This window comes from Phalacrocorax carbo, chromosome 2, assembly GCF_963921805.1.
Source record: "Phalacrocorax carbo chromosome 2, bPhaCar2.1, whole genome shotgun sequence".
Classification (NCBI taxonomy): Eukaryota; Metazoa; Chordata; class Aves; order Suliformes; family Phalacrocoracidae; genus Phalacrocorax; species Phalacrocorax carbo.
Window position 1 is genome coordinate 159,351,913 of NC_087514.1, and position 19,996 is coordinate 159,371,908.

A 19,996-nucleotide genomic window follows, 5' to 3' on the forward strand; every position below is an offset into this window, starting at 1 on the left:
GAAACTGGTAAAATATTCCAGTTAGATCAATTAACAGAAGCTTTTTGTGGCAGACTTGAAACTCCAAAAGTGGGCAGCTGTTGAGTCATAAATGGCAAGATCAGAGAAAGAGAGGAAATGTGAGGACTGAAGATTTTTACAAAAATAAGCATACACAGAACAGGGCAAAGGTACAGCCTAACAATTTTGCAGTCCTATCATGCCACCAGCATCCTCATACTGCTAGAAAGTATCACACAAACTGTTTGAGGGTAATACAGCCTATTTACTGAAAACTACCAAGCTCTGTGCTGAAGGCCAGTGAACTGATGCCATCGAATACTACGGGAGACGTTGGGCTGTTGAGTGCACCATGGAGTGGATGGTTTTTTTTTCATAGAGTTTTTGCGTAGTCATTTACACCCACAAAAAGTGAATATATCACACTGCTATTCCAATTTAACAGTGTTTTTCACACATTCTACAAAGTCATAAATGATGCCTCATGTCGTAGGACAAATGAGAGGAATAAGCCCTTTAATAATTGCCACGTTTAGGAAACGTGTTCCCTCTTGCACTGAAGTTAATGGCTCTCTTTTTATTGACTCAGGACCAGTTCTTCCAACAGCTTTGGAAGACTTAATTTGTTAAGACTTTGGCTGAGATCTGAGAAAGGCTGAAGCCTTTTTCTGAGGGACCAGAAGTGAGGGCTTTTTTGCATTCTGATCTTCTGACATAGATATTCTCAGAACCAATATCTGCCATTATTTATACAGCTCTGTTGGCATGTGTGGCTTTCTGCAGGCTAGTAAGAAGTCAAGAACCATGCTGTGAGGAGTTCACCATCTAAAAATTGGCATATAATTTAATGAGTAAGGACAAAAGAAAACAAGATAAATAGAAAATTGCTCCTGGGAAAGTTCCACTGTTTATTTTTATTCTCAAAGAATGCAGATCATTCAGGCTGTTTCTGTTTCAGATTTATTTCTTTTTTGAATGATTAGACATGCAAGAGAGAAAGGTCAGACACAGCAACTAAAAGTTCCCCTAGGAAGGATGAAACAGAAGCTACAAAGGGAATAAAAAATTTCAGAACCAAACTCTCTTGCTCTCCTGCCCTGCCTCTCCTTTGTGCTGCCAAAGAAGAACAATCCAGGAGATTTCAAGGGGAAAGCTTTTTATTTCCCCAAAATTGGGATATCTTCAAGGTGGTGCAAAACCCACCCACCCTGTGCTCCCACCTTTCCTGGGAGATGCAGCATGGAGTCGGGCTGCAGACTGTGCACAGAGGGGGGCTCTGTGAGCAGCGCCGGAGCTGGCACATGCTCAGGTACCTCAGTGTAGTTGTAGGGACACCCTAAAATACTCTGAAAAGTGCTTGGCCCTGTGACCACTAGAACCAGGGGAGCTGATATGTAGTCCTGAGCACGTTACTCCTTTCCATCCCACTTGACATTTTTCCCTCCCTCTCCTGCAACACAGCCCAGCCTACATTTAGCAAACACCTTCACACCATCAAGTTTAAATGGACTTTAATTTTTCTCTGCCTTTGCACTCAGTGTTGTCCCCACAGAAGGAGACATGAATGTCACTGGCAATTATATTCTGAGTAATGCAATTAGTCCTAAAATACAGAACAGCACGCATTGTATATTTTCTCTCTCTCATTTTTAACGCCTGTAGATTTTTTTTAAAAGGCCTCTTTTTTTCTCTAGCAATTCTCTGCTGATCTTCAGCTATAAATAGCTTATATTGATGCATGTACAAGCCTGCTTATTTTATAAACTGCAACTATAATTTTCTTTTAAGGTAAATGACGGGCAAGGAAAAGTGCAAAAAGGCCCATATGTTAGACACATGCAAGATAACACTTAAAACTACCAAACTAAAACAGTCAGGTTCTCCTCACCTACCCTGATTCCAAATGCAGGAACAGGGAATACAGCTGAATTACAGGCCAAGAGATTTACTTATTTGGAATAAAAAAGAAACGTACAGAACAAATCCACTGTTGCAAGATACTTCCAAGATTCATAAGGAATTCAATAGTAACAGGAAATCTTGCAGTTACTTAAAAAAACCCAAAGAAATCTGCCATGCATCCCACAGAAGGGGCATGTACTAAACTTGATGTCTTAGGGAGTTCTTAGGGAATTAAGTTTTCACTGTGTATTTCATAATAAAAATTGGTGGAAAGTGGTATCAGTTATTTCAGCATTAAAGGGTAAAGCTGGGAGCAATGAAGACTTTTCTTCTCCTGGACTGTATATACTGTCCTGTTGTATATATAATTTGTCCATTTTGATATTAATATTTTTCCTTTCTGTATAGTTATGTTACTTTGGTAGAGAAGGCAATGGAGGAAGTAACTTGGTCATCTTGACTTTGGTAAGAAAAAGGGTAAATCTTCTTTCTAAGGTGGATGTTAAGTACACTCGTTCAGCTTGGTAAAACTAACGTGAATGGGAGTCAGTGAGCGAGCGGCTGTGTGGTGCTTAGCTCCTGGCAGGGGTTAAACCACACCAGTCATGGGAGTGGGGCATGTAAGTATGTGCAACGGGAAAACATGAGCTCCTCAAAAGTAATTTTGCATAGAGGCAAAGGCTGCTGCTTCTCCATTCCTATCAGATTGGAGGCCACTGACACTCTCAAACCCAATTTTCCTGATGGAGCAGAGGAGAGACTTTCCTACTCCTGTATCTCTTACGTTTCCTCCAACCTGATTTGCAGACTGGCAATGATAATGTCTTCCATTGCTGTTTTTTAAATAATAAAATTTGAAAATAATCTAGTTAAGGACACAGGGAAAAAAAATCCCCACGAGAGCACTGGGGACAGGCAACATATGCCAGATTTTCTTGGATAATGAGCTTTTAAAGCTCTTTTTTTGGTATAAAAATTCCATATGAAAAAAAGAAGTCACTCTTTCTTTTCTTGTTACACTAGAAAGAGAATGGCATATGCAAAATCTTAATATTGGAATCACACCAGGAAACAAAGCCAGGGATCTTACCAGGAAATACATGCTCTAAAAAATGGGTAAATCCAAGATGGCAGTGGCCAAGGGACAAAACAGCGGAGATTTCAGGATTGTTGCAGTATGAAAGGCTCCATGAAACACAATGAATCCCTGACAAGTGGGTTTTTTTCAAGTCTGCTCCGAAAACTTTCCAGAATACATTTCTACCTTTGTCCATTTTGGAAATAATTACAGGGAAAATTCAGGGCAGCTGTGTTCTAGAGAGATGTATTCTCCATACAGGGCTGCTAATAATAAAATTGCCCTAGTGCCAAGTTTGCACGTCTGAAGGCACCCTGGTGAAGCAATGATATGCCAACTAAATCATACTCTCTATTATGTCTATAACCTGTCCTGTGTCCAACACTGGGAGAAGCAGGTGCATCCTCTCAAAGAGCTTTCATAAAGTGTTCTTTCTCTGCATTTTTAGACACAATTACTTTGCAGTAAATTTATATATTTGGGAATTTTGTAAATAAATTACATGATAAAACAATCCCACAAAGATGCTAGAAGCAGGTTTCAAGAAGCTAGGCAGTAAAGAGTTATTCTTTCTTTACTTGCAAACAATAGCAGCATGGTCTCTAAATTCATTTGCACACTTGATCTTTCTCTTACCAGCTGTTGCCCTTTTGGACCCCAACCAGCATACTGAAGCTTTGCATTGCTGACCTCAGGGGGATACAAATTCTGGGGATCCCTGCAAAAAGAGAAAAATAAAATTTCAGCTTCAGGAATGTTCTTATTTAAGCTGGTGCACACCTGTTTTGGAAATCCACCGTGACCTTGTAAGGCATCTTTCAGCTGGAGTCATCTAATATTTAGTGACAGATTTCAGTAGATTGTGTTATTGTAAGGTAAGCACTGTACAACTAGTAAGTGCGGGTAAGATCAAATATTTAACTGACAATTCCTGTTTCTTATTAATACGAAGTTAAACACATTAGTTCCACTTCTGACTCCCTAAGCCTTAAGAATTAGTCAAGGGATGACAAACAAAGTAATTGTATTTATCAACACTGATGATGACGGCAAAGGATAAACAATAATTATATTTTTTAATCATATTGCCACAAGAAAAATATCATTTCATCTTCCTCACCCTATAGCTTTCCTGCCTAATAATTTTCCTTTGAACACGACTGCAGAAAAGTTCAGCAACTCTATAACAACTGATATGCAGCCTGGCTTTAAAGGGAAAAGCTCCTATTAATAACATATATCTCATTTTTTAAGAAAATAAAATCAAAATGCTTTTCTTGTTCTTTCATCCATTACTTTAATTTTGTAGCAGAACATCAGTGAGACATAGTAAATGCAATACAGAAAAAGGAGTATTTTTTGGTAAATGTCAGAGCAACATAATGTCATTTTATCACAGCACAGACAGCATTGCCTTGACAGCATTTATACACAGCATAAATAATTACATTATAAATGCTGAAGTCACATTGCTGTAACTCTGTGTATAGTAATATTCTACAAACAAGAACGCTAATAAAGCCTGTATGCAGTATACCTCATTAGCAGAACTCAAACTGCTTTAAAAAATAAGGGCGTTACAATCACTGCTCTACAGATAGGAACAACAAGGCAATTTGAGGCCAACATCACCCAAAACCAGAAAAAAAGAGCCAAAGCCTTCAAGCAAAAGACCTTCTCTACTTGCACAGAGTTTATTTCTTCATTAAAGGCAATGTTTTCCAGACCATATTTTCAAACAGAACAGAACTGAATGCGATAATTAGACACTAACTGAATTATCTTTATTGCCTGTTTTGTGGCCTGGTGCTGTACCACGGCTACATTCCGGCTCTGCCCTTTCAGGCAAGAACTCCCTTGGCTGCACGTTCCTGCTGCACTGGGGCTCTTGTAGCAAGTCCAAAGACAGCATCAAGAGAAGTGTTTAGAAATTGATTTTATGCAGCCTTTCCCATGTGAAAAAACTAGCTTTTCCTGTGAATTCCTGCTCAAAGACCAGCTAGAATCTGGGCAAACCCTAGATGAGGACACCAATGCCTACAGTTTTCCCCTTCCATAACTCCTACAGCCAGAACAGCAGCTTCTGCTTCCCGCTAGAAAGTATGTATCAGTGGTTTTAAATCATAACCCATAATGTCTGTAAGGCCCCTGTGAAGAGGTCCATGAAGCTGTGAAGTGCTCAAGATGACAAGTTTGATGCAGACGGGATCCATCAGGAATTTGGAGGGGCAAAAGGGGTTTGTTGAGCACTGACCCTTCAAGTCTGAAGGCTACCCAGATAGCTTTGGCTCTATAGGCAGTGTCACCCACAACTGCTGCTGGTGGAGTAAAATCATGTCTTTTCTCCTCATGGTTCTTAACCGGAAGGTGTCTTTATGGGTAGCATAAAGTCTGGATCAGAGACCAGGTAAGCAGCATACTGAACTCCTACTAACAGCAGCCACAAAATTCCCATTCCAGAAAGAATAGCCAAACAACGTCCTCTGGATTTTTTCATGCTTGTATGCATTAGCTGCTTTAGTTTCAAGTCAGCTATTCCTGCTAAGACTCAATCTCTTTGGTTAGCTATCTTGATTATCTCAACAGAGAGTAACCTCTGAGTACAGGAAGAAGAGAGAAAACTAGTGAATTAAACCAAAACATCTTATGGGAGAAAAAAAGAACTTCATTATATGTCAAATGAATTATCTAGTTCTTGGGTTTTTTCACTTGTGAGAAAATGAGCAAGATATTATAAATAGAGGGAGAAATATCATCCCCAAATAAACAGATGATACAATTGTAGGAATTCAAACCTCTAATGCTTCAGATAACACACGTGGAGCTAAGGGACAGATACACCAATTACAGCCAATAATTCAGACCAGAGCCCAGACAAGTCCTGTCAGTTCTGCTCACTGCATCACCTTTTAGAAGAGGAAAACTTTAACACAATGAGAGATGCTGCATAAACCAGTTTCGGTACCTGATAAGGCAGAAGGAAAAGCCCTCTATTTGGTCTACCAGGAAAGAACTCTGTGGCAGAGAAAAAAGCAAAGTCATCCTCCCTTTATCTGATACGGCTGAGGAAAAATAGAATTGCATCTCCTGAGTTCCTTCTTAAGTTTTTCAGAATGGCTGGGAAATTTCTTTTGTAGCAAAATCTTGTTTGTTTGCCTTGAAACCTTTGGATAGATATGCAGATAGAAAGGCTGACTGATGGAATTGCATATTGCCTGGAGGCACCTCACTTACAAACCTAGGTACCATAAACTGCCTCTGTATTCAGCATGTAACAGCACATCCAGGTTGTGGTGTAGATCTGAAGGCAGTACCCAGCCACCCATCCTAATCCTCTGAGGTATTCTTTTCTACCACGGACTATGAAGCAGTCTAAGATCCTAGTTTCCCCCCACAAACACTCCTGAGAGATGGACATTTTCCTCTTGGTAGATTTTTGTTTGTTCCTCATCTCTTCGAAGAGAATCCTCTTCCCTAGAGAAGCAACATTCATTCCCTCACCTGCAGGAAACTTCAGTTTCACATGCAAGGGGACTGAGAAGGCATCCCTCCTTGCCAAGCCTGATCTAGCAGGCTTCAGAGAAGCTGTAGGAAGGAACCAGAGATAGGCTATATCGCAGTGGCCAGGAGAGACCAGGCTGTCAGCAAGCCTGAAGGTGGCATGAAGATGGAGGTTCACAAACCTGTGAACCCTGCCATGAAAGACCAGATTCCCACACACTTACTCAGGCTGTGTTGGGTGCAAGATCTGTGGTGGAATATGTGTGGACACACCCTCCCTGGCAGCTCCAAGCAACCCTGTTACAAACCCATTATATCACCTATAGAGGGAGGAGGAAGAGTTGTTTACACAGCTGTTCCAGGCAGGATGGCCACAACCCTCTACTGCTCTCCCCAGAAAAGGTCTTAGTGATCCTCAACGTGAAAAACCCATTTGGAGAGCAGCTATCAAGCACATTTCCAATTATCTCATACTATTCTGGACCTTTAGTTCTCCTTGGTAAAAAACCCTTAAGGGAGTCAGACCAATGCACATCGATATCCCAGGAGCACTCATCCATTTAACAAGTGCTGCATAAGCTGATAAGCTATAGTCCTCCATAGCTACACCCTTGCTTCTCCTACAGAACAGCCTGCTTAAAATCATTCTGTATTTTCTCTTGAATCAATCAATATTACAGGGCATTTCAGTCTCTCCAAAGAGCCAGTGCTCCTCACAGACCCTCATAATTAGCCCTTGGTTAGATCTGAGCCTTCCCCGTGTGAGCTCATTTGTGCAGGATGCTGGCTTGGAAACGGGCTGTTCCAAAGGCAGCCTGTATATCTCCTGCTATTGGTTTGCACTGAGAAATAGGTTCACTGCATCCTCACACCATTTTCACTATTTCCTTATGGAAAAGACCCTTAATCTTCATTTCCAGCCAAAGAAAAAGCAAGGCCTTATTAAAGGGTTGCCTTTATTTATTTCAACTCTTAAAATGATTGATTTTAAAGCCTGGGAAAAAAAGGGGAAAAATAACATTGGTTTAGGCCAGAAAGAAGATGGAGCAGGTGCTGCATAAACTCTTCCACATTAAGATGACATTGTCTGGAGCTGAGGTTGTTAAATTGCCCCAGACACGGGTATGATTTCGGCACAATGTTCACAAAACATAATGGAAGTAGTAAACTGTGAAATTTGCTCATTTAGATGAAGATTTCTGCCAAAAAAATATTCCTTCAAAATTTTTGAATAAGGAATATTGCTGAGTGCAATTAGTGTGCTGTCTGCCCAATAATTTTTGCTTGTAATTTAGCTCAGAACATATATGTAGAATAAAACAAACTAATTAATCATATGAGGCTGTCTGGTTTTGAGCTTAAAAAATACCATGATTAATGAGGAACTAGTTTTGAAGAGATTGTACTGGTTTTGCTGAAATTTTTACATCTATGTGTTCCCTCTTCTGACATTTTCTCCTAAAGAAGACCAATTTCCCTCAGAGGCACTGATCTCCCCCTGAGCACAAACATGACAAACTGTTCTATATTAAGTTCTTCAAAAACAGCTTAAGAAACAATACAAAATTTCCACTGTATTTGACTGAAAGGCTCCTTTTACTTGAACAAAAATATTTTACAATGCCAGACTGAAAAAGTCTGAAACTGAAAAAAGCAGTCAAAGTCTGGGGTATGGTTTGGGCTGTTCTTCTAGGGTCTGTTTTAATAACTTTTAATTTTAATTTTAAATACAGAGCAATAGGATTTGTATGGAAATTCTTTGCACATGCTGCCAGTGTTAGCAAAAATGCAACAATTTGCACCAAAGACGACTCTGACATGTTCAACCTCTGAACAAATAACAAAAACTACGTGTATGAGGTGGAGTGAGTTCTTAAAATCTTTGAACCTTCTTGCTTAACTATGCCATAATTTTGTAAAATATAGAAAGTATCTGAAGATTTCAGTGGTATATGTAAAGAAGTTGAAGAAATAAAGGTAGTTTAAAAAAGTGTGGGGAATGCAGAAATATCCCCTTCTGTTATTTGCATCAAGCCAGCACTTAATATTTTGAAAGACAACAGCCCTAAGCACATCAGCTCTCAGCACTTTAAGATGTTTTCATGGTTAACTACAAAAAGCTATCTATGTAAACTATCTGTCTCACAACCAGAACTTGGTGTCTGTTCTAGTAGCAAAAAATCAGACAGCAGCTTAGACAGATTTCTTTTTCCTTAGAAAGAAGAAAAGGAAAAATTGATATAAACCACCATGTAGAGAAGAGATCTGAAAGGGTTATAAAGAACTGGAAAATTCATAATATTTAAGAGATTTTGATGCATGATGAGAGAAAGTGCACTGGAGAAAATTTGCAAAAAAGAAATAAAAGCATGTAAAGCATACATGGTCATAAATGTACAGAGAACCAAAGGCAAGGACTTGGAGAAGGAGGGAAAGCAGGAATGCCGTAAAGAATTAAATGACTTGTTTACTTCACTATTCACCAAGGAGAAGAGGAGACAGGTGCCATTAAGAAAATTGCTTCCCAGGAGATGCACATCCCTGCAGAGACTTGCAGTGAGATAGAATAAAATATAATACAAATGGGAATCAAAGACTTGCCAGAACAGATAATCAAGAAATCAGACTGTCAGAAGATGCAACTAAAAGAACCCTCCTGGAATTCTAATAAAAGTGCTTAAACAGATGGGGAAGGTTCTTCCATTCATCTCGGCTCGTCCGCTATTAAATATTTAATGCACATACACACATACACATATTCTCCTTACAGCACTTTTCAGTGAAGAAAACTAGAAGGAGGTAATGAAAACAATTTGAACTTATTAATTTCAACTACAGATACACATCACATCATTCAGCTGTTCTTAAAAATGACTGAGCTCATCAATCATTTTTCCAACATGAATGAATTCTATGGATTTAGAGCATAAAAGACAAAAAGCAAAGGAATCTAAACCATTTGTCCCTAATTTGGCAATCCAGTCAGATTCAAGCCAATAATATGAACTCAGAGGTCTTTTGATTATAGTCTGCCTGTGTCTGTAAAGCGTCCATCAATGTAATATTTGGTGCTGGGCCTGCAAAATCTTGCACAATACTAATACTACTTTAAAATCAATCACTTGTCAGAACAGGAGTCACCAACTTCCACTGGGAATTATGTAAAAGGATGGCACAGGCTTGCCTTTCTAGTGAAGGTCTACAAAAACTAATTTAAAAATGGAGACTGGTACACAGCTGGGAGTCACGGTCATGCAGGCTGGAGGACTGCAAGTTGTTGATCAAAATCTCTATGTTTCCCTGTGTAAGCAAACAGTGGAAATGGTCCTTAAATACTGGTAGCATTACTTCTAAAATGATGACATTATCATGTTTCTCATGTGACCCCTCTAAATCATAGACGACAGAGTGAATATTTACTGCTTTTCTTTAAAGAACTTCTGTTCCTGGAGTCATATTTTGTCCCCTAAAGAGGCAATGAGAGGTGATAACATTCAGGTGATAAACACAACCACTTAAAAGTAATTTTCTCTTACTCTATAGAGGTTTCTCAGCCAGCTCTGATCTCAGAGCTACTCAAGGCATGAGGTAAGGCACTGGGTTTATCAGGATTTCAAGTCTATCTACAACAAGAGGCACGGATAAATAAAAAACTAAATATTTGAATGTTATCAAGAAGGCTAATCAGAATGTCAGCTAACAAAGATCTGCTATCCAAAATATGGGCAAAAAAATACAGGTTGAAGAGAAACAATCCAGTAAGCGCTGAGATGTTTAAGAATGAACTGGGAAGATCTCAACAATAATGAGCCTGGTTCTTCAGAGCGACTCTGCCAATCCCCAGGAAACCATGTTTGTGATGAAACCTTAGCATTTTCTATCCAGCTGACCTTGTCTGACTTCCAAACCCTAATAAAAATATAACACCATGATGCACCGTGATTGCAGAGAGCAATATGGGATTATTAGTACACAAAATGAGATACAGCTGTGATCTCTGGCAGTAACCAGAGCCAGCAGAAGTGCCCTGTTACAATATAACTGCACTGGACTCCAGGTCACACTTTTAATTGGGTCAAGAGATTGATTCCTGGGCTTGTGCTCTAAACTAATCTAACAGTTTGTGTTACTGGGTTCCAGACAAAACCAGAATGACTCAGTATTCTCTGTATGTCCTTGAAAACTAAGAGCCTTTGAGGAAATCTTATTTCTTCTCATGTCAGGAGGATAAGGAGATCTTGGAGGTTTGTGCATAGGTTCTCAGGAATATTGAAACACAACACTCTTCTAAACAGCCTCTCCCCACATAGACCATGTCCTCATCAGTTAAAATAAAAAAGTAATAAACTTAGCAGAGCCATTATTTCTATTTCTTATCAACAGTGATATGATCATTTTTAAGCAATATCACAATTAACCTGATTTCAGATACAGTTCAAAAGTGGATTGTAAAATAGTCTCCTTATTTAAAGGACTAAAATACCACTCCAGCCCTACAGTTCTGCCCCATAACAGAGATGTACAAACCTCAAGTACACACGCAAAGGAAATGCTTCCGTTTGAAATAGAGTGTAACTTTTGCCTTCACAACTCTGCATATGGGAGGTCCTTTCATACCTCTAGCTCCTTCTCGTGTGTGACATGGGAAAGCAACCTTTCCTACTCCTGTCTTATCTCCTCAAATTTGTAGTGGAGCATTCAGTAAATGGAGGGTTAGGTTAAGGGGTGAAGAGACATCAGGGCTGGCGTGACACAGTCTGGGCTATCAGCCTGGGATTATATCACATTTGCCATAAAGATTTCCCAGTGGTTACTGTGTCAAGGAAAGCCCTGGCTGGAGCATCCTTTCTCCACCCAAAGTCCTTTCTTACATTTCCTAAATTTCCCCACTCCCTTCTTCCCCATATGTTCTGAGCTGGCCAAGGGGGCAGGATGCCTATTTGGGGATAACAAGAGATTTTCAGTGTATTAAATTTGGTTAGTGCCTACCTGTGAAGTGGTCACAGAACCCGGTAGAAAGGATGAAAGGGAGCCCCACTGGGTTGGACACCGCTGAGGTGCACAAGTGCTATGGCACAGAGCACTACATATTCCTCAGAGGTAGGAATATGATCACTGTATAGTCCTCAAATCGCTATATAGTCCTCAGCAACTAGGCACAGGTCCCTCTATAGCTCTCACTATATAACCTGAGCCCAGGTCCCATTAAACTCCATGGCAGTGAGGCAATGCCCATAATTGGAGAGCATCATAAACCCCCATAATCCAGGAGGAAGCAGTTTATGACCTGCTGAGCCACCCAGACACTCACAAGTCTCTGGGGCCGTATGGGATCCACCCAAGAGTACTGAGGGAGCTGGCGGAGGAGGTCACCAAGACATTCTCCATCATTTATCAGGAGTCCTGGTTAACAGGGGAGGTCCCAGATGACTGAAGGCTTGCCAATGTGATGCCCCTCTATAAGAAGGGCCAGAAGGAGGATCTGGGAAACTACAGGCCTGTCAGCCTGACCTTGGTGCTAGGGAAGGTTATGGAGCAGATCATCTTGAGTGAGCTCACCAGGCATGTGAGGGACAACCAGGTGATCAGGCCCAGCCAGCATGGCTTCATGAAAGGCAGGTCCTGCCTGAGCAACCTGAGCTCCCTCTGTGATAAGGTGACCCACCTGGTGGATGAGGGAGAGGCTGTGGGTGTTGTCTACCTGGACTTTAGCAAAGCTTGTGACACTGTCTCCCACAGCATCCTCCTAGAGAAGCTGGTGGCTCATGGCTTGGATGGGTGTGCTCTTCACTGGGTAAAAACCTGGCTGGCTGGCCGAGCCCAGAGAGTTGTGGTGAAGGGAGTTAAACCCAGTTGGCGGCCGGTCACGAACGGGGTTCCCCAGGGCTCAGTGTTGGGGCCGGTCTTGTTTAATACCTTTATCAATGATCTGGACAAGGGTATTGAGCGCACCCTCTGTAAGTTTGCAGACAACACCAAATTGGGTGGGAGTGTTGATCTGATGTAGGAAGGCTCTGCAGAGGGACCTGGACAGGCTGGATCGATGGGCCGAGGCCAATTGTATGAGGTTCAACAAGGCCAATTTCTGGGTCCTGCACTTGGGTCACAACAACCCCATGCAACGCTACAGGCTTGGGGAGGAGTGGCTGGAGAGCTGCCCGGCGGAGAAGGACCTGGGGGTGCTGGTTGACAGCCGGCTAAGCATGAGCCAGCAGTGTGCTCAGACAGCCAAGAAGGTCAACAGCATCCTGGCTTGTATCAGGAATAGTTTGGCCAGCAGAAGTAGGGCAGTGATTGCGCCCCAGTACTCGGCACTGGTGAGGCCGCACCTCGAATACTGTGTTCAGCATCAATATCACCCAACCACAGCAACAAATAATGAAGGCCCAGGCCACAAGGCATCTCCACAGCCTGATAGAAATGGAGCAAAAACAGCCTCCTGGGGAAATGCACGTTTCTTGTTCCTATTTTATTGGAACCCCCCCCCCCCCGAACCTTGAACACTAGGACAAAAATACAAACAAAAATATCCCAATCCCCATGACAAAAATCCACCTACAGACCAATTTTTTTTCTAGGAAGGTGATGCTTGGGAACAGCAGTTGTATAGGCTGTAGTTGCCTCTTTGGTGCTATGTAACATCATTTTATATGTTCTCTGTCATCCACCTTTATATCCTTTTTCTGTCAAAATTCTGTACTAAATCTTGTTGAATATGAATAAGGAGGAAAATCATGCCAACATGCCAAGTTTTGGCAGTGGTCAGTGTTGGGATGTGCATGTACTCTGCGGCAGTGTCTACAGTTTGGAGGCTGGTCACAGCCTCGGCAGTGGAGGAGGTTCATTCACACTGAGACATGCGAATATTTCCAAGTCCGGGTATGTTTCTCACCAGCGAAGCACATTTTATTCAAGTATAGAATTTAATATGAGCCCTGCCTCCATTTCAGGGAGTGCTGCCTCAGAGAAACACTACGGGAGAGTTTGCTTCAAACCTTTCTTCTTCCCTTTTTTTTTTTCCTGATGAGCCATAAGCTATTGACCTTTTCTGTAACTTAAGGAGGCTGGTTGCCAGGCTTTTCTCTGCTAAACTGCTAACATCTGCATCTAACTATTAATTACTCAAGATCTCTTTTTTTTTAGTCTCAGCAGTCATTATTCTAATTCTTAATATCAAATCCTCCCATCAGGGGACTATTCGTTATTATTATCGCTATACATGGTTTCTAAGGTGTCCACCCACATCACAGCTGATTCTGGAAGAGAAGCATGTGGCAAGAGTGGCTTTGCCTACACAGGAAAGGAACATTTCACATAAAAAATGCTATGCAGTGGCCAACATGGGCAAGCAAATGGCAAATCCTCTGGGGAAATGATATGGTGTTGAGCTGCTGAAGTGGATTTCCTCCCACAGGCACAGCCAGAGTCCTGCCTGAGCTGCCTTCCGAGGGTGAGCTGGTTTCAACCTGCCACTGCTTGGAAGCGAGCAATGCTCAGATAATGCCTTTGCTTAATAAAATGCTGTTTTTTTCTTTTTAAAGAGGTGCAAAATGTATTTGCAAGCAATAAGCTGGTATGTGATTTAACCACTGTTCCAGGGATTTACAAAGTGTTTAATTCAGATTATTATAAAAAGCAAGAAGCCCACCTGCTCCATCAGGGCTTGAGCCAAATGCCAGTAAACTCAACTGAAAGATTCCTATCCATGGTGTTTAAGGTCAGGCTCCACAATCAACCTATCAAGTTTAACTATTCCAAGGTCCAGTCTTCTATCGTCAAAATACAACTGAAAAAACATATCACATCATGAGGATGTTGTTATTTTTAGTCTGGCAAAAAGCCACCATACTATGCAGGAGAGGTGCCTTAATTAACTATATAAACTATCTCAAAAAGATGATAAAAACTATAGAATGATAATTGGTAAAGAGGGAGGAGAGAGAAGAAGTAGCAATAGCAGATTCTTCACAAACTGCAGAATACATTTTTCCTACTTATATAACAAATTTCGCATCGTTACTTGGTTTTACATACCTTTTTATAAGGGTTTAATACAACTTCTATATATCATTGTTGGGGGAAAATATTCAGCTCCTCTAAGTAAAATTTAATTAGCTGAAAACAGACTCTATTAATTACAGTACTTCTTCCTCTTAAAATAAAATGTGGGCTCTAGTACAAGTTTATGAATGTTAAAGAGTGAAATTGTGCAGCACTCGCTACAGTAATTACCACATCTTGCCTCTGTCGGGTAAGCAGTATTTCTTCCTTGCTTTGCAGATGGGGACACTGAGGCACAGGAAGTTTCTTTAATGCTACAGAGAGGGGCGTAACAGGCCAGATCAAAATAAAATAGAACAGTCTTGGTCGAACGGACGGATGTCTGCAGCAGAGCCAGTGCCCTGAAGTTTTTTTAACCATGATTTTAAATAATGAAACAGATCTTCCTTTTACTGTGAACATGGACATGGAAGCATGTGCAAGGAAAAGCTTGTTGTTTTTCAAAATATTATACAATAGGGTATGTATAAATCTGATTAAGTTTTTTTAATTAACTTTAACCTCTATCCTGCCAGGTTCTTGTAGAAAAGAAGGAGACAGGAACATTAGTGAGAGCTCTGCAGAGAGATCTACAGACATCACTTTGAAAATTTACTCACAGTGAAGCATGGGCTCAGTTCCTCCCCTCCTGTTATCCCTTCTGTGGATCTCCAATACATATTTTGCACTCACTCCACTCATGGGACTTCTCTTGAAGTTACTGCGAGTTGAGCATGGACGATGTATGTGGTATTTCACAGGCTCTTGGCAGCGTAGGCAAGAAAAGCTGAACTCAGCTCTGGGATTGCTCCTGTGATCTACTTAACTTGTTCCTCTGACTTTACCACATATAAATTTGGGAAGAAACATGGATTCTGCTTAGGAGAATCTGTGTACAATTCCCTCTTTCCTATACACAATGAGGAATGGGAATAACTGCTGATTTTCTCACTGATCCCTATAAATTTATTTGGAAGATCCTATTGACTTGCCCCAGCTGGATGTGCTGACACCGTGCTGAGAGCTCATACAAGGGGGTCAGCTCTAATCCCTGCCACTTAGCTGTGTGCCGAGGGAAATGATTAACGCGGAACTCGGTGGGCACTAGGAGGTTTGACGAAATATATGTTTTATGCTGGGCTTTATTTTTGGGAAGCAAACACAACACAGAACTGTAAAAAGGTGTAACGTTTCTGCTGGCCACAGCAAAAAGTTAAAGACAGAGGAAGCCCCTTGGATATCAACCCAAAATTAGCTCTTGCTTAGGGCCTGCAGTGCCCAATCAACCCAGTGGTCCAGCAGCACACACTGGTGTGAAATGACCTTAACACCGGTGAGGGAAATTCTGCAACAGGATTAAGGGGCACTGGTCAGTCAAGGCCTGGCCATGAAAACCCTGAACAAACTAATTTTTTCCCCTTATTTCAGTGAAGGATGTGAATGACCAAGATCATCCATACTGGACTCAGAAGGAGCAACATTATTAAACCCCACAAAAGAATAAAACAATTTTCAGCGGCTGGATTTCATAGGCAGGTTGTTGCCTACATTGTATTGCTAAATTTTTATTTTCCAAAGTTAGGAAAAATAATATTAGGAAATAACTGTATATGGTATTTGTGTTCCACTTTTCCCAGCACCTCGCATGAGAGCTCCCTGTTCTACATCTCGACCTGCAGATGCTATCGCAGTACCTATAAATCACAACTAGCTGGCAATTACAATGCGGCAAGTGCAACTGTAGGGTTGTGAGGGGAGCTTTGCAAAGCTATTTATAATGCAGACAGCTGTAAGCAGTTATCGGCCGATATATTGGAAAAGCAGCACGGTTCAGAGGAACGCAGATGGGACAGTACGGAGATGTGCATACCAGGAAACATGAGCAGCAAACGCAGGGGCTTGTCCCACTAGATGGCACCCGGCGCCAGCATCTAATTTTCGGGTGACCAGAAGGAGAAAAATGGGTGACATGCAGGAAAGCTGAACTGAACACAACCTCCCTACACACCTCAGCCCAGGAAAATGAGAACTGCGGGTCTTAGCCGGCACCCCCTGTGAGAACGGAAAACACGGGCCATTGAAAACAGAAGGCAAATGTGGCAGAAATGGTAGGGGTTTTTACCCCGAGTTTGCTAAGAGGCTGTGAGAAGGCTGAAATAACAAAAAAGGAGAAATTAAAATCTCTGCAGTAAATATCCCTGCAGAGAAATCTATTCTTTCTTCTACCTCAGGCTTATTTTCATTTTTAAGTAAGAACCTTTGAGTCTATGTCACCGGCATATATTAATTGTCCCCTAGAGAGCCAAATTGTACTGCTTCTTATGTGGGGACTTTACTTCCACAATAGCTCTCATGGAAAAATGTTGCAGTCCTGCACCCTGTATAAATACCATTTGTGAATGTATGTGGTAAGGACATACCCAAATTGGCTTGTCAAACTTACGGAGAGCTCGGAATGAAGTCTGGAAAATGCTGTATGAGCCTCTTTTGACTTCAGACACAGCCTGAACCTGGAGAGTCTGCTGAACATGGCAAAAATAATGAGAAATTTCCCTTCAAAAAGCAATTTATGCTGGCAGATTAATGTCACGTTATTTAAACAGTGGTGCCACAGATTAGATTAATTGGCTTCCTTATTAGTTAGCCTCAGCAGGGGTGTAGCAAGGGCACGAGTGGGTACAAAGCCTAAACTGTCTGGCCTTCCTGATGAGGCAGATCATAGCTGCGGATGAGGAACAAGGTAGAGAGAGCACAGGGGAAGTCACTCTGTCACAGCCTGTGTCCAGGACGGAGTGCCTAATGAGCAGGAGGGATATTGCAGAGGGGAGTGAGTTTGTTCACCAGCAGTCACTGCCTCGGCTGATGATTTGGAGGTATGTCGAGGCACCGGTGGCACACACCGATGGGGTGTAAAGCTGGTGCCTATTTGCAGAAGAGAACTAATGCATGAAAACAGTTTGTAGAAATGGAAAAGGGGTTGTTCCTCAGTGTCCAATGCTTTTGTCACTCGTCTTATCGTCAGGTGGAGGGCAAGGATGCTGCCTGCGCGTTGCAGATTTTGTCATCACCAAAGGACCTGGGACATCAAACTGAATTGAACCGTGTGCTTGGTTCTGCCCTCAACAATCTTCATTCAAACACATCCATCAGAGCGATATTCCTGTGTTAAATATGAAATAGGTGATGAAGAGATTTTTACCTCTTCACCCAACAGAGACTCTACTCTCAGTAGATGCATTTCATTACCCATTACATCATGTTCATCCACTACAGCTGCCCTGTCTCTTCATGCACCACCCTAAAATATACGCAGAACTCCAAAGCAAAAATAAATGCCCATGCTCCGGGGAAATGGTAATGTGCCATCCTTTCCACAATATGGTTTGCAATGCCTGTATACATCTCTGCAGCCTAAACCACTTTGTAAACGATACCTGTACTACCATGAAATGCAGCAATCCCTCCAACCCTCCTCTTGCCAGTGGTTGCCTGATCCATCACTGTGTCATGCTGTGGGGACGCCAATCCCTGATGCACCCGTGGGCCTTCTGGCACCCTGTCACTTTCCAAGTCTTCCCTTTATTCTGGATACTTCTCTGACACATCCATCCCTCCAACTGCCTGCACCACTGCTCAACAATACATGGAGAGCAAGGTGAAACACAGCTGAGCGTGCAATATAGTTGAAGCTGGGGGGAAAAAGAAAGTGGTTGCCAAGGATGATGAAAGATAGGGCAGTAGTAGAAAACTGCCTAGACCACTGTATTTTTATTAATTAATTTTTGTAATTTCTAACACATGATCCTTCTATTTTTTCTGCCTTTGTTTTGTATGGAATAGAACTGTGCCGTCAGTCAAATGCTTTTGCTCTTAGCCAGGTTTACTGCAGATACAAAGCTTATGTGCTCATGCTGTGTGTTCATCCTGTTGCTCAGCACCATTTCAGCCCACAAGCTAATTTTAGATAAATTGCCAGAAAGATGGAGTTTTCAAAAATTAAATAAATCCAGTAAGTTCCTGAAAAAAAAAAAAAAAGGAAAGAAAAGCAAAAATGAAGACCAGATTCAGGCAGGGAAGGAAAGAGACTGAAGAAGTCTGGAGCATATCACACTGGGGCACCAGAGCTTTGACATGGACTATGGTGAGAAGTCTCCTAATTCCCATGTTCTGGCTGTGCATGGAAACAACTTAACCTTGAGCTCATAATTTTTTGTGGTGAGTCTATCACAAGACACAAGCTGTAGGGACGCAGGCTTCACAGGCTCCAGGGCTCACAGATTTTAAAACATGTATGTCTCCATACAGATTTTTTGTACACAAACATGTTTCTCTGTTGCTAGGTAGAAGCCAAAGAAAATTATTTCAGCTTTTGTTGTTGTTTGGGGGTTTTTTTTGATGCTGTGTTTTGTTTTTTCTGGGTTTGTGTGTGTGTGTGTGTGTATGTGTGTGTGTACAAATGTGTGCTGAGACTAATCTTTGAGGAACACCTGAATGTAACTACAAGGAAAACATGCTGAGAGATATGTTTATATCTTGCCATTGAATCTTTACTTCTCTATTGTTAAAACCACTAGTTACTGTACCAGAGAAACTGGATTGGAAAGAGGGCATGGGCCTTGAAAATGTAGGTACTGCAATGTCTGACTTCTAGGACTTTTGCCCTTAAATCATCATTCCTGTGTTAAACAGTAAGGTCCCCTGAGGACCCCCCAGTAAGAAGGCTGCTGGTCCACTGTGCACAGGCATAGTAAGAGCTGCCTACAAAGAGCAGCAGGAAACACTGAGCACACAGGCATGGCCAGGATCCTGCCTTCTCTCAGGGGCAGGCACCTGGCCCATGAATGCAGAAATCAGCAGGACTTTAGGTCCTGCCTCAGTGTTTTCCTAAGTCAGAGACAGAATTACAGGATCACAGAATCACAGAATGGCAGGGGTTGGAAGGGACCTCTGGAGATCATCTTGTCCAACGCTCCTGCTTGACCAGGGACACGCAGAGCAGGGGGCACAGGAATGCATCCAAGCAGGGTTTGAATGTGTCCAGGGATGGAGACTCCACAGCCTCCCTGGGCAGCCTGTGTCACTGCTCTGGCACACGCACAGGAAAGATATTTTTCCTCATATTCAGGTGGAACCTGTGCACTTTAACCCTTGGCCTGTCATTGGGGACTATTGAAAAGAGCCTAGTCCCATCGTTCTGACACCCACCCTTTAGATATTTATAGATATTGATGAAATCCCCCCTCAGTCTTCTCTTCTCCAGGCTGAACAAACGCAAGTCTCTCAGCCTTTCCTCATAAGGGAGATGCTCCAGTCCCCTGATCATCTTGGTAGCTCTCCGCTGGACTTGAGCAGTTCCGCATCCTTCTTAAACTGGTGGGCCCAGAACTGGACACAGGACTCCAAATGTGGCCTCACTAGGGCAGAGCAGAGGGGGAGGATAACCTCCCTCGCCCTGCTGGCCACACTCCTTTTAAT

General features: G+C 42.0%; 1 protein-coding gene across 4 annotated transcripts in view; it reads right to left on the reverse strand.

Annotated features, from left to right (window-relative positions):
* The window catches only part of DPP6 (dipeptidyl peptidase like 6), a 576,690-nt gene that overhangs the window by 111,001 nt on the left and 445,693 nt on the right, over positions 1-19,996 (reverse strand). For 3 of the 4 annotated variants that reach the window (XM_064445043.1, XM_064445042.1, XM_064445044.1), the window contains exon 7: positions 3,617-3,698. In XM_064445043.1, the coding sequence (XP_064301113.1) occupies positions 3,617-3,698 (82 nt within the window). Of the gene's footprint in view, positions 1-3,616; positions 3,699-15,066; positions 17,682-19,996 lie in introns of those variants that run through there. The other variant, XM_064445045.1, reaches the window with a different exon arrangement.